General features: G+C 54.5%; 4 protein-coding genes across 4 annotated transcripts; 2 read left to right on the top strand and 2 right to left on the bottom strand.

Annotated features, from left to right (window-relative positions):
• Positions 1–2,080: 2,080 nt before the first annotated feature.
• IWZ02DRAFT_209311 (uncharacterized protein) lies at positions 2,081–4,163 on the bottom strand. Its single transcript, XM_066762684.1, has 2 exons — positions 3,939–4,163; positions 2,081–3,837 (listed from the first exon to the last, which is right to left on the bottom strand). The coding sequence occupies exons 1-2, from the start codon at positions 3,979–3,981 to the stop codon at positions 2,285–2,287; spliced, it is 1,596 nt and encodes a 531-aa protein (XP_066624651.1). The 5' UTR covers positions 3,982–4,163; the 3' UTR covers positions 2,081–2,284.
• Positions 4,164–5,615: 1,452 nt separating this feature from the next.
• IWZ02DRAFT_489064 (glutathione S-transferase) lies at positions 5,616–6,776 on the top strand (the record flags this gene model as incomplete). The annotated part of the gene is made up of 3 exons (XM_066769528.1): positions 5,616–5,659; positions 5,989–6,365; positions 6,421–6,776. 3 exons carry the CDS (start codon positions 5,616–5,618, stop codon positions 6,774–6,776), a joined length of 777 nt encoding a protein of 258 aa, XP_066624650.1.
• Positions 6,777–8,074: 1,298 nt separating this feature from the next.
• On the top strand, positions 8,075–10,901 carry IWZ02DRAFT_516148 (uncharacterized protein; the record flags this gene model as incomplete). The annotated part of the gene is made up of 4 exons (XM_066770671.1): positions 8,075–8,371; positions 8,414–9,152; positions 9,313–9,349; positions 9,371–10,901. The coding sequence occupies 4 exons, from the start codon at positions 8,075–8,077 to the stop codon at positions 10,632–10,634; spliced, it is 2,337 nt and encodes a 778-aa protein (XP_066624649.1). The 3' UTR covers positions 10,635–10,901.
• A 1,641-nt stretch (positions 10,902–12,542) lies between these two features.
• IWZ02DRAFT_374727 (uncharacterized protein) lies at positions 12,543–13,028 on the bottom strand (the record flags this gene model as incomplete). Its single annotated transcript, XM_066764777.1, has 1 exon — positions 12,543–13,028. One exon carries the CDS (start codon positions 13,026–13,028, stop codon positions 12,543–12,545), a length of 486 nt encoding a protein of 161 aa, XP_066624648.1.
• Between the last annotated feature and the right edge of the window lie 804 nt (positions 13,029–13,832).

Raw genomic sequence — 13,832 nt, 5'->3', positions numbered from 1 at the left:
TCGACATTGTTGGCCCGGTGATGTCGCGGGGGCATAGACTGCACTTTTCGACTGTCCGTCTGTCGCCATTCACGTTGGAAGTGCATCTGTTGCGGCCTGTAATGCTCCACTAGGAGGAGCAGTCCATCATGAAAGTGGAGCGCCTTGCTTTTCGTCACTGCACTGTCAAAGTCGCCAGCGGGCTTCACAGGCAGACGCGCTGAAGGCCTCTACTGTCCCTCTCAACTCAGTATATGCAGACCGATAAACATCACCAATTTTTGCACATCCATTGACGAGCGAACGAACGACCGATCGAACGAACGGGATGGCCCGTTTGCTACGATAGCTCGCGCTCGCGCACGGGCAAGAGGTAGCCCGGGAATCCCAAGTTTCTGTCGTTGAACCGCGGAGAGGAGCTTGGTGGCGTCGAAGCAGCACCAGGAACGAGAGACGTGGTCAATAGCGCAGAACCTTGTGGATCAGGGGCCGAGGACGTGATAGGCGGGCTACTCGGGCGAGTACCTAGCTTGGTGCTTGCTTGATCACCACTCTTCGGGCGCTGGGCTAGATCACATGTAGGGGATTTGTCGGGGCGGGATGCGGGATGCGGGGTGGAGTGGAATGGAGCGGAAGGGTAGAAAGTCTAGAACGATGGGACTTGGGGAGGATGCGCGATGCGGTTGGGTCAGGGGTTGGTAGGGATGCCTGCTGCGGAGGCGGGTTGAGGGCAGGTGAGATCTGTTGTTCACATGTACATACCTAGACTGAGGTACGTGGGTATGATAGCACTAGCGCGAGGTAGACATTTGCGGTGGGAGGAGATGGCGGAGGACTCGATTCTGAGGTACATTCAAAAGAGGGCTTTGCTCTAGACTATCCGAATCCAACTGACCCTCCTCGCCATCTGCTGTGCCTAAATTCCAGTCCTCTCTCCGATAAAACGGACAGAGGACCTAGCTCATCGCCCGCTCTGGTCCTACAAGCGCATCTCACGTACATTCCACTGCCTCACGTCTTCCCAATCGCGCACGCGTCGCGCAAAGGCGTCCAGTTCTATTCGCTGTACAGGTACGGCGGTACCTTACAGTGGTGCTCCAAGGAGTAAGTAGAAGGAATTGATCGGGGGAGAGCAGGGAACGTCAATCAAGTGCACGTACGCCGTTGCATCACTCTGATTCGCTCTCTTGCTCGAGGTGGCTTCAAGCTCGCTCCATGTTGTGTTACCACCAACTGGACAATCACTTTGTACCTAGAGCAAGGAGGATGACAAGGGAGTTGTGATGGTACCTACGGAGGCACTGCACCTCCCTTCCTTCCTTCATTGATCCATTCCTTTCGCGCGCGTGCGTCTAATTATTGCTTGCGGCCGGTTAATCGCACACATTCCTCCCGTCCTCCACTTCAACTAAACCAGAGAACCTGATCAATGTACTATGTGTTCAGGCCTCACCTTCTCTCCTGTCCTCCGTCACTTTGTCACATGTCTCGCCTGACCTCACAAGACACCACCGCAGTAGGTATTTCGCAGGCAGCCCAGCCCGCGGACACGCTATGTGCACTTCATCGACAGCACCTAGCCGCGGATAAATGCAAAGCAACCAAGCAGCTGAAAACCGGAAGCACTACACTACACTACCTACCCCATCCAGTAGTACAAGCAAGCCCTTTCCGACAGACAGATGACAAGGGACATACCTACGACGACGCCGTCCCCACCCACGCAACCACCTCCTCCAGCTTAACAATCAACCGGCGGCAAGTCAGTCGGGCATTTCTCAGCAGAGCTGCGGGCAACACGGTAGTCCAGTCCGAGAACTGGGCTTATGCGGTCATGGACGGCATTAACGAAGCGGCGCCCGCTTCTTTTCGTCCGCAAACGCCGTCCGTGGCTTGACAATTGATTGTCGTTTCGTTGCCTTATTTTCCTTTCGGGCTTTTGTTGTCGCTGCGTTGGCGGCGGCGGCGGCGGCAGTTATTGTGGGCCAAGGGCGTGGAAGGAGGCTGTGGCTCGTGCTGTACGTCGTAGGTGGGACTGCGGACAAAACAAGTTTGGCTGCCGGTGAGGAAGGTGCAGTCGGCGCGAGTCTGTGTGAGGCTCTGACAGTGTATGTACGTAAGGCAGGCAGGACACGAGGCACAGGCAGAAAGTCTGATTCTCGTATAGGTATCGTGGCTATTTGCTATCGGGGATGCAGCTTTGAATTTTTGAGCAAAAAGGCCTCTGCGCTATGTGCAGACAAACACGCGCTCTAGAAGTGGACATCTTTGCGATCTCGACGAACCCTTCTCATGGCGCCAAACGTCACGCGCTACCGTTCTGCCTACCCGTCTGTCCCAGTTTTCGACGGTCCAAGTGCAAGTCCTGATGGCCAGTTCCGTTGGTGGCAATCTTTGCGATTCCGTTCAAATGTGCCACGCCATTTCTAATCGGGCTCCGTGGTGGTGTCAACGTCTTTTGGGTCGACGCCGCGTCACTGGCAAACTCTTGTTTTGCGTCCAGAATGCGGCCGGCGGCGTGGGCACATCCACCAAATGCATGACGGACAAGTGAGTCACCGGTCAGCGAGCCAATGATGAAGACTTGGGGGGCGACTTCGAGGTCGTTTTCCGCCTGGACACGGAGCGTTCGGCCAGATATGAGACCTCTGTCGTCTGCATCGTCTGTCACAGAGTGTAGGGCGTGGTTCGGCTCGGGGTTTTGGTTGGTAAGCACCTCGTCCCGAAGTGCTGGTTCAAGGTAGTCAAGTGAGCCGCGTCGTCCTACGACATACTGCAAGCCTCCGATTTCCCTTTCGACAAGCTCGCCTGATTCGAGACGGATGATTACAGTCGCGCAGTCGGCGTTCGGCACATTTTCAACCTCGGCATTGGCGAATCCTTCGTAAACACTGGCCCAGTCGCGGTGGCTGAAGAATGAATTCTTTTTCTTGCGCATCAGCGGACTGGCCGCAGCTTTGCGAGTGCCTAAGTTGAGCGCTGCAAGCTTCATCTGACGGTAGATTGTGGCGTATTCGGGGTAAGCCTGGTGATGGCATCCGCGCAAAGGCGACGGTCGATCCTCTGGCGCCCAGCGGAATAAGTGAATGATCTTTTGATGTGGCGGTGTTGAAAGAATGACATCGGCGGCTGAGAAGCCAGAGCCGATTACAAGCAACGGCTTTGTGTCATTCTTGACCCTGGATATGGGAGCCAAGAGTGGCGGCGGGGCAAGGTTTACCGTGAAGATTCCAGATGCGAGCACAAGATGCTTGCAGGAGACGTTGTGTGACCCAATGTGGAATCCATCGGCGGTCCGGGAGACGTTTTTGATTTTGATTCCAGTGCGAATGGAGTCGGCAATGCCAACAGCATGCGGGTAGGCGCGATAGTAACTGGCTACCTGGGCCCGGGTTGGTCTCAGAAATTGCGGAAGAGGTTTTCCAAACGTTGCCTGCCAATGGTCTGGGAAAGAGTAGCCCGGCAGTGAGAGCATCTCAGCATAGCTCAGTGTCCCTATTTCGCTGCTCGTCTCGACAGGATCCTCAGCCCATTGCCCACCAGCAAAACTGGCCGTCCCGAGCGCAATGTGAGGAACGGCCTTGTCCGGCTCAAAGCGCCATTCGACGCATGATTCGGGATTGATCTCGGTGTCGGCGTTGGGCCGAATGAGGGTGTCTAGGAGGACGTTGACCGGCAGCGCTTGCGTCGAGTACCGGAGCGAGGACCGGAAATGGTCGTAGAGATCCGGATTCAAGTCGAGCAAGTTGCGGCGAGACTCGAGCTTGGCGTGAAGAAGCGCGTCGTGGTGAGGACGTGAATAGTAGGGGATATGGCCGTGGAGGATGTAGGACAAGATCAGGGCAGAGGGGCCATTGCCTGGCACATGTCAGTCTCGCGATCCATTACATCACCGCGTGCGGACAGCGGAGAAAGGGAAAAAAGATCAGATGGGAGCGGGCGCGGCGGCGGACGCATACCGACAATGACGGTGTCAACGTCCCCGAGAGCGGATTGTGCCATCGGAGACTGGGCAGGCGACAGGAATGAGCCATTGAGCGGAGGAGTGGTGTCGGGAGGAGTAGAAGATATAATCTTGGTAGATTTGTCAGGCGGTTAGAGAGTAGAGGCAGCCCTGTCCCGCGCGGAAGTCCCATGTGGGGGCCTGCTCGCCCGCCCGTCCGCGTCTTGTTGCCCAAACCGGCGCCTCGCCCAGCCTTCTCCGCTGCTGACCTCTTGTCGCTACAACGTGCCCTTTGTTCACTGCTTGTGGCATCCATGGTATGTATCCTTCACCAGGCCTGTGTCGGCATTTTTATCAACTCGCCGCTATCAGCGCTTCTGTTCCATTGCGGCATGCGGCCGGCCTCTCTAACGTTGTCTTGTCATGATACACTTCCCCCTTCGTGCTGCTACTCGGTCATTCTCTCTCCATTGCTTTGCTCCATTCGCGCCATGTGTCGGCTGTGTCTATGGCATAGTCTCGGACACTTTCATGGAGCATTGCAGCCTCCGAAGCCTCTCGAAATCTGCCGACTCCGTCTATTGCTGTCTTGGCTCAATGATCCTTGATAACATCTCCTCTGCGCTTTCCTCTCATGTAGTACTTGCCCTGTCATTCGTCGTCAGCGACGTCTGCTTTTGACCACGGCCCTGCTGCTCCATTCATTATATATCATGACGCTCAGACACTTTCCAGTGCGACGGCCGCGTTTCCCGTCCTCCTTCAACTTGTATCCACGTATCCAGACCATCAAGACGACTTACCTCTGTGGCATAGGCGATGTATCCGACCACGCTAGGGAAGACAATGGCGTAGGCAATCGAGTACCATGCAGTCTTAGGTGTCCAGCGAAAGTACTTGTAGCGGTTTGGGCCGATGGCTGAGGACATAGGTTAGTCGAGCCATTGGAGCCGAAACGATCCTGAGGGAGCGGGATGCGCGAGTAGTCGCAACGTACCGGCTATCTTTTGCATAGCAGCGTCATCGTGGAGGACTGTTCGGAGGCGCTGTTAGCCAGGGGCTCCAATCGCGCCGAAGAGAGGCGCGCGTACTTTTGATGTGATCGTTCGGACCGCCCGCCATGATTAAGTATCCGCGATGAGGTGTTGTGGGGTAGCTGAGCTGGGGAGAGCTGCTGATTGTAACGCCGACGGTTGGGTCGGTGCAGTGGTTCCGGACCTGAGACCTTCCTTGGCTCCGCCGGCCACGACTTCGCAGCGCTGTGTCACCTGATGGAACACCTGAGGCTGTTAAAGCCCTCTTTTTCTAGTTTTTGAGGTGATTTTTTTTTTAGTTTTGTTTTTTACTTAATGTCGTTTGCAGTCTAAGCATCCATTGAGCGAGGGACGTATTAGAACTGTCGATTTTGAAGGACATCCTATCTCGTTTATAACCTGCTGCCCTCACGCCATCTGTTCCGGTCATTCACACAAAAAAGAGCCCTTCCGCGTCTCGACCCCGCTCACTGGCGTCATTGATTTGATGCTCCCGGACTATAAAAGCATCAGGATCAACCAGAATCTTCCGCCTTATCACACATGCCTCGTTTGACATTCTAGCGTATACAACCATCGTGAGCTCGAGACAAGCATCATTTACCCGCTCGCCACACCATAGGACGTCCGTCATCCGACAGAAACTCTCTCGGCTCACCATGGCGGCAGAAGCGCAACAAGATGCAAAAATTACGCTCCACTGGTAAGTTTCTGCATGGTTTACTTACCACGAGTCCTCGATCAGCCTCTTATCTCTTATTAAACATCGTCAAAAAATGGGCATTGATACGTTGGTTGGACGGGTCAATCCGAACTTCGGGACGTGTAGCGAGACTCCAGAGCTGTTGAGCTTTGAGCCACAGTACCGCAGTACAGAATGTCCGTCTATTGCGATGCCAACACCTCGAGTAGTCAAGAAGACCGGCAAACTCTTTTTTGACCTTTTCTAAATCTCCATTTTGGCACTTCTTCGTCACATTCCGAGGACGGGCTGCGAAACCAATGGACCAGCACTAAATTATTTCTCTGTAGGCTCGACAAGTCGCGGTCCCACCGCATCCTTTGGTTACTCGAAGAGATGAAGCTTGACTACAATCTAAAAGTGTACTACCGTAACGACGACAAACTGGCACCGCCGGAGCTCAAAAGTGTACACCCTCTTGGAAAGTCGCCTGTTGTGGGTGTTCAACCAGCTGGTGCGGAAAAGCCAGTCATTTTGGCCGAGAGTGCAGCAATCACCGAATACCTGACTGAATACTTTGGAAAATGGCTGATTCCAAAGCGATACAAAGAGGGCGAAGAAGGAAAGATAGGAGCAGAGACGGAGCAATGGCTGAGGTATCGATTCTACATGCACTATGCCGAAGGCAGCATCATGCCCCTCTTGGTCGTCTCATTGATTATACACAGTACGTTTTTCACCGGCGGGAGTTCTTGGCAGCAATATGCTGATTCTTCTTCTAGGTATAAAAAACGCCTCAGTGCCTTTCTTCGTCAAGCCAATCACGCGCACGATTGCCAGCAAAGTAGAGGCCGCATTTCTCACTCCCAACTTTAGGACGCACTTTTCCTTTTTGGAGGATCAGCTTCGGACTTCCCCCGACAGCGGCGAGTACTTGTGCGGAAAAGACATTACAGCCGCTGACATAATCCTGAGCTTTCCACTGGAAGGAGCTGAGCTGAAAGGTATCTTGACCAAAGAAGCATATCCCAAGACTTTTGCGTACCTGGATAAATTGCACCAGAGAGACGCGTACAAGAAGGCTGGTCAAAAAATAAAAGAGACGACGGGCAAGGAGTACGACCCAAACATTTTGTAGGGGCTGACCAAAGCGATGCTTGCATCAATTACGGCGGATTCCAAGACAATGGATGGAAAATGTAAATAAGATGTTCTCTACGATATGATTGGGCGCTCGGTTCTGTCGTTTGGCTAACCTTTTCCCGTCGGAACCTTCTTGGCTACACAATGAAATGAACGCTAGGAGCGGTCAACAATGCAATGACTGGAAAAGGCATGCTGTTGCCTTTCACAGCAGCGGAAGTCTCCAACGCGAAGAATTACGAAGAGAGAAAAAAAAAAAAAAAAAAAAACTTGGCGCGTCTTCGGTGGCGGAGAGCCAAAGTCGCGCCCCGCGGAGGCCCGCGAAGCACCCGCGGAATAGGTAGGATATCGCCGTGCCGGACGCGTCCCTGGAACGGGTCCGCTTAGCCCGATGTCCCGTGTCTGCTGCGTCTCGACTGAGCACATGGGCCGTAAAGGATCGAGACGGAGTTTGCAGGATGGTGGAAAGGGGGCGAGGCGGGTGTTGCGGTACAGTATTGTTGCTCGTTGTTAGATGAATCCATCTTTGGTTCCAATCTGACGTAGGCCGAGGGTGTTGAAAGTGCTGACCTTACCCCAAATGGACACGCTACACCTGAACATGATTACAGTGCAGGCCGACGCCAGTTTGTCACCCAAACTGGCGGTTGAAAATGATGGCTTTTTCTTGAGTATTAACAACATGCACGGCACTGTATTCGGCCGCCACTTCGCGTCGCCATATCTGGCGTCGCAAGCGGCTGCTGCCTCTCGAGTCCAGGATACCTGGAACCATGCCAGGGAAGAGACACGACCCCCAGCTTGCCATTCGCACGTTCGGACACAGCCGCAGGCTGAACCAGCGGCCCGTCTCTTTCCAGAGCAGTGGACGGCATCTGTCCATTGCGGAGGAGGCTTTCCAGGCAGACCCGGCGGAAGTGTGTTCTGACTGACCCATCCGCTCCGCTATACAAGAGCCTCACGATTGTACATAAGAGCCTCGGCCTCGATCCGGTCTCTCGATCAATAAGTAAGCTCTCTCGCATTTCTCCAGAGCTCAAAATCCAACAGAGGTGCTCATGTACCATCAAAATCAAACGGCGAAGCACGTCTTTCCTACCCGCACCGAATCGTCAGACCCGTGTCCAGCAGCAGACATTGCAGTGGGAAGCGAACTTCACAGGCCTTTCAAGTTGGGTCATCAGCAAAAGATCAAGACATGTACAGTCTGATGTGGGCCATCCAGAAGGAACAGAGAAAAGGGTCTCTGCAAAATACAGGTCGGCGCTGAGCAAAGCAAGACGTCAGATTGGGATGTCGGGCCAGCCGGGCCGCAGAGGCCAGGGGTCCCGCCGAGGCCGCCGAGGCCGCCGAGGAGACGCTGACCAAACGCGGACAAATCCAATCCCAAACCCACCAGTCTTCGCTTCTCCCAATCCGCCACCGCTTGAACAGCGTAGCATCCATGGATACCAACAGCAACAGGAGCAGAGAGGGCGCGTCGCGAGCGAACCATTCGTTCAAGCTGGCGCTGCAATAACCACGAGCCCTGCCGTTAGCGCTCCCGGTCCCCTTTCATTGGCCTCTGCTTGGTCTCAGCCATCGATATCCGTTCAAACACCATCCCAGGCTTCCTTCTCCCGGCCCGTCCAGGAAGCCGAGTTTTGGGATTTGGACCGCGCTATCGACTTTACCGACGTCGCCCGATTCTACGAGCCCACCGGCGAACTCGCGCATGAACAACAACCAGAGGTCCGAGATTACAACATCCCGCGGCCCATTCGAGCCTCTACGACGCCTGGCCTCGCTCCTGGTAACCAGCCCACTGCCGCCGAGCCTTTGGGGTTTCCTTTTCTGTTCGAAAGCTTGTCTTCTGTGTCAGAATTCGCACCGCCCACGCCTCGCGCGCCGATATCGTCGCAGGTGCGACGGTCCAGCATGAAGAGGAAAGTTGGTGTGGAGTCATCGCCCGGGGAGGCGACCACGCAAACGCTGCAGTATTCCCCTGACCCGTCGATGCAGGCGCCGGCTGCTAAGCGCCCGGAAATCCAGCGTTCCTCCAAGTCACGTTCCTCTTCTTTGGTGGATGAGTCCATTGTCACGGCAGCGCCGGGATTGGCTCCTCAAGCATCCGTTTGCGCGCCGCAGCCACCGCAGTCTTCAGTCGCCACTGCATCGCCCGAGACTTCCGTCAGTCAGCCAAGCGGACAGGCGGCTACCGCGAACGATCCGAACGCGCCGTCTGCAGAGGCGCAACCGGGTCAGCAAAGGTCGAGAAAAATTGCTGAACTTGGTAGCAATTACTCGGCAGTCTTGCCAGCTGGAAAGGTATTCCCAGTGCAAATCGGCCCAGAGCTTTTTCGGCTCTCCGGGGCATCAATATCTTCTGATGGTGAGTAGGCACTGTACGAGACTTGATGGAAAAGCAGCGCTATACACATCCAAGTTAAATCACGGTCTGCTGAGCTCCTCCTGTGACTTGAGTCTGCTAGTCGTTTTCCATCAAGCATGTTTTGTGTTTATCTTTGGTACAATGGCTAAGGCTGCTAGAGCACCCTCATATTTCTCGCACTTTTTTGCCGATCAACTGTACAATAACCCCTTGGCCAGAGCGGGCGATGTCAAGACCTTGTACATTGATCGCGACCCAGCCACCTTCAAGGACATTGCCCTGCATCTCCAAGGTTACTATGTCAAACCTCGAGACGGAGAGCATTTTGTCAAGCTATTTGCAGATGCTCAATTCTACAGCCTCCCCCGGTTGACTCAGCAGCTTTTCAAGTCTGAAATTTTCATTCAGATTGGCAATCGCGACTTCCAGATACCCCGAGACATATTCTCTTCCCCTGGCGATTCGCCAAACTTTTTCTCCTTGGGTTTTGCGCATTTCTTTACCACACCCTCGCAGGTTTTCCCAGGACTCGACCGCCAAACCCTGCTCCGGCCACCTTCCATCGCGCCTCCCGCAATTCCAGGCAGATCAGGCGATGTCTTTGCAGACCTGCTCCGTCTACTTCAAGGATATCCTGTGCACGTGAGGGATGAGAATCATCGGGCTGATCTTTTGAGAGATGCCAAATATTTTCACCTCAAAGGCCTCGAGCAGAAGCTTCTCCCTTGCGAAACCAGTTTTAATCTCGCCCGCGACAAACACGAGATTTTAATGCGGCTAGGGGACATACGGCAGTCGGGCATTTCCTACTGTCCTGACCCTGTACCAATCTCGTCCGCCAGTGGCGGCAAGCCGGGTGGTACTGTATCTCCAAGTTCAACACCTCCCCGCAATGGTTGGGTAAACTATGCTCGCCCGTATGCAGACGACTCGGCGCGCGAGCTCATTGTAGAAATATCAGACGAATCGATGCGCTTCGACCCACAAGCAATGCGAGCTGGCTTCTTCGGCCAGAACAAGGCACGTGTCACGTCGCTTTTCCAAGTCATCTCCAACAAGATGGGCATCCCTCTCAGCCAATCCCTAGGGTCTGTAGCCACGCAGACAGAAGGTCCGGCACAATCACCTGGCGCTCCTGGCGTGAGCGTTGAAAAAGTCAAGGTTTCGGTTGGGGCAGACGCGTGGATTCAGTTGGACGGTGAACGCGTATTTTGCGACAAGCGCGACAGGGAGGGCGCACCGATCAACCCTCAAAGCTCTCTTCTACACCGGCTGAAGCGGGCCCGAGAAAAAGACAGGGGCTGCGATGTGGATGAAAGCACGCCCGAGTGGGTTGTGAGCAGAGGCCACTGGAGAGTGAGACTGCAGGTGGTAAATCAAGACGGGGAGCACAGAGCCGAGGTTGTCCTCTGTGCAGTTAAACTTGAAGCCTTTTCTGGTGAAAGAGCACGGAATGGCAGGAGGGGGTTTTTTTCGGCATGAACAAGCCAATTAGATTTGTCGCTGTGCGAAGGCGCCGCAGCATGTCTTGCATTTTCTGCCTTTTCCGGTCTATTTCCGTTCCTACATGGCTCATCTTCTCTACTCTTTGCGCAGTTTCCGTTGGTCATGTTCAGCCCGAAGATTCTAGAACTTGTACATTCTGTGAATATCCGTAGAGTTTTATATCTGTCAGCCTGTCCCAATGAGACTGCCCACTTTGCGTGTGCCGTCAGTTTGCGGCGTTTTCTATTACGTACTTGGTACAAAGCCTGCCTTTCGCAGACCACGCAAATAGCAAAAGCCTAACATTTCGAGACAAGCATTGCCGGGATTCAAAAGATCAAGTTGCAGTGCGCCGTTGAGCCGACTGCTCAAACTTTCTTGGAGATGCCCAAAAATATTGTCGATGCGGAGGCGGACTCATCCGTCGACCATCAAGCTTATGGTGTTTTTAGTAGCCCGTAGTTTTGCCGGTTTTTGTTGTAAGGGTGCGGCAGCTAGTTGCCATAATTATACGGTCGAGGGCCATGTTGCTGTGGCTGCCACTGCAGGGCTAGGTTCACAAGGTTGAGATTTAAATAGGGACTAGTGCAGATCATCTCGTTAGTCAGCCCCTCGGTTCCTTGTCGACACAACTTTTTCGTCTGCCATCAACAACTCTCTTCCCACATCGACTTCTGCATCTCGCGTAGGAGAGATGCCCGCCGTCAGCGCCACAACAAAGCTTGAGCCAGCTGTTCGCTAAGGAGCGTCAACGGCGGTTTGCGATAATGAATCGCATACACTCATCCTGAACACGCGCATACCAACGACTGCAGCGTCTCCTCAGCTAACATCAACACCAACTCAACAGGCGGTTTATCAAGGTACGCACAAGCTTTTTCTTTCCTTCGCGCCTTCTCATCATGATGATACAACCTTTTTTGCATAGTTCATCCGACGGCAACACGCCACTGGAGACAAACACTTCCATCTTTCGCTCCTATCTGATCTCACACCTTCCCCTTGCAATTCTCACCGTACCTGTAGACCTCTGGTGCTGACGACTTTGAAGTCTTAGGTTGAATGTCGATCGCCGTGCGCGTTGCACGCTCTGTCACCACGATGCGACCGGGACCAGATGAGCGATGCAAGCATGCCTTTCTGTGGTGCGATCCATCCAAGAAGTGCTACAGACACGGACAAGCCTTGGGGAATCGCCTTAGGAGGAAAGTGCCACGGACAGCTGGGAATCCTGGCTAGATCGAATGGTATTGAGAGCCTCAAATCCAAGAGCGCCGGCCGACCTGGGCAACCGTGGGAGTTGACCCTGGGGACATGCTGGATTTGCATGAGAGCAGCGTCTTTCATACCTCCACTGTCGACTGGAACATGGCGCCAGTGAAATTGAAGTGTACCGCATGAGGGGTCCGCTTGTTGTCTGGAGAAGGTGGCCATTTTGACGGAGTATACGATACCCCAAAAGACTTGGTATCTTCATCCGGAACATTCGGCCGCGTGTATCGGGCAGCTATGTCTGGCATTCTAGTGTGTCGTCACCGTGCTGTTCGGACACGCGGGCCTTAGATGAAATTCGATACTCTGCAATCTACTACGGCCATGCCGCTTCTGGGACTCAAGATGAATTGCGACAAAGGCGTGGAAGCACTGCTTCGTTGACATGCAACCAAGAACAGATCCCCATCCAGCCAGCATTCACACCAACGCGTCTCACAAGTACGACACGCTAACAGCACACGCTCGCTTGGGACCATTCACGGGGCAGACAATTGTAATTCGTCATTATTTCCTGATTCCAATGCAAGGCTCAAGAGAAGGAAGAAGCCAAAAGAAATCCGTGTCGCTGCGCAAGACAGCAAGTCTGTTGATACACGATGGCGCGTTCAGAATCGTCAACAAGTCGATCCTCTACGCCGTCTCGGCCTCAACATCAACAGCAGCACCGACGACGTCCTCATCCCACGCCGCCTCAGCCTCAGCCTCAGCGTCCGCAGCCCGGCCTCCCAGAAGCACACCCTTGGCGTTCGCCGGACTGCAGCGCCAACTGCTACCAATATTGTTGAAGCCGTTGCGGGCCAGGTTGCTCGAGCCAGGGTACGTCAGGGAGATGCTGCGGCCCTTGCAGTTCCAGTTCTCGTACAGGGTGCAGAAGTAGTGGCGCGGCGGGCCGAAGGACGAGACCTGGTTGTTCCAGCCGGCCAGCATGTTGTTGCAGAGGGTGAAGCGCTCCGGGTGGAAGGCGCAGGGCCCGTTCCAGAAGGGCCCCTTGCAGATGTAGAGGCCGAGGGGCGCGGCGCGCGGGTTGATTGAGGTGTCTGAGGAGGTTGTGGTGGGTGCGGCGGATGAGAGCGCGGCGAGGGAGAGGAGCGCGGTGGGGATGGCGGCGAGCTTCATGTTTGATTGTTTGTGCGTTGGTGGAACGATGGACTTGGGTCAGTTGTAGACTGAGGTGGTGAAGCAAGAAGAGAATTGCTCTGAGCGCCGCCAGGGACAGATGGATATATACACGGACTGCGCTCTCCACTTCACCTCCTTCACATCCACGCCTCCCAAGCCATCTAGGCCCACAACCCGTCCACCTTGCTCCTCCAGACCACGCGAAAATACCACACGCTCGTCCGCATGCTCCCACAAAGCTCGTCATCGCCCTTTGACGCGGCGCTTCCTCCATTATCCCCAACAGCGTCGTGTGCTCTTCTTTTAGTCATGTGAGTTTGTCTGCGACGACAATATCAAACCCGTTTGAGTCGTGGGAGAACAATATGAACGGCGGTCGACGTGACAGACCCAGGCACTTCGAGCGATGCTGCAGCCGGGCAAAGGCTGAGCCACCACTGCCATCAGTGACGCGACTGGGTCATGGGTGGGCAAGTGATGCCGTCCGCCGCTGACACACAACTGTTGGCTCTGCCGCGCGGTAGCCGGACGGGCGGGCTAGGTACTTGTGAACGAAGTGGTCGGTGCGCGGAGTAAATTCATTCTGCTGGACGTTGAACGGTATATTCGGCGTGAAGATTACCGCTTCGGGTCGAGTGAAGAGAGAGTCCCGCGCGTAATCAACACTCTCTAGACGTTTGAAGTTGAGTCAATGGGACTTGCCGCTTTGGATCTTTGAGTCTGGCGTGTGAAGGGTCTGGTAGCCCACAAAGAGGTCGTTGGTCGGCTCTGAGGATGACCTACCTGACTGTTGGCTTCCTG

The sequence above is a fragment of the Phyllosticta citriasiana genome, assembly GCF_038021145.1.
Source record: "Phyllosticta citriasiana strain CBS 120426 chromosome Unknown IWZ02scaffold_4, whole genome shotgun sequence".
Taxonomy (NCBI): Eukaryota; Fungi; Ascomycota; class Dothideomycetes; order Botryosphaeriales; family Phyllostictaceae; genus Phyllosticta; species Phyllosticta citriasiana.
This window is presented reverse-complemented; position numbering and strand designations above follow the sequence as displayed.

Bases quoted from the DNA above. Each gene is read 5' to 3' on its own strand.
- IWZ02DRAFT_209311 (XM_066762684.1), bottom strand. From the start codon at position 3,981: ATGGCACAATCCGCTCTCGGGGACGTTGACACCGTCATTGTCG. The intron at 3,838-3,938 runs GTATGCGTCCGC...GACATGTGCCAG, and splicing joins CGTTGACACCGTCATTGTCG to GCAATGGCCCCTCTGCCCTG.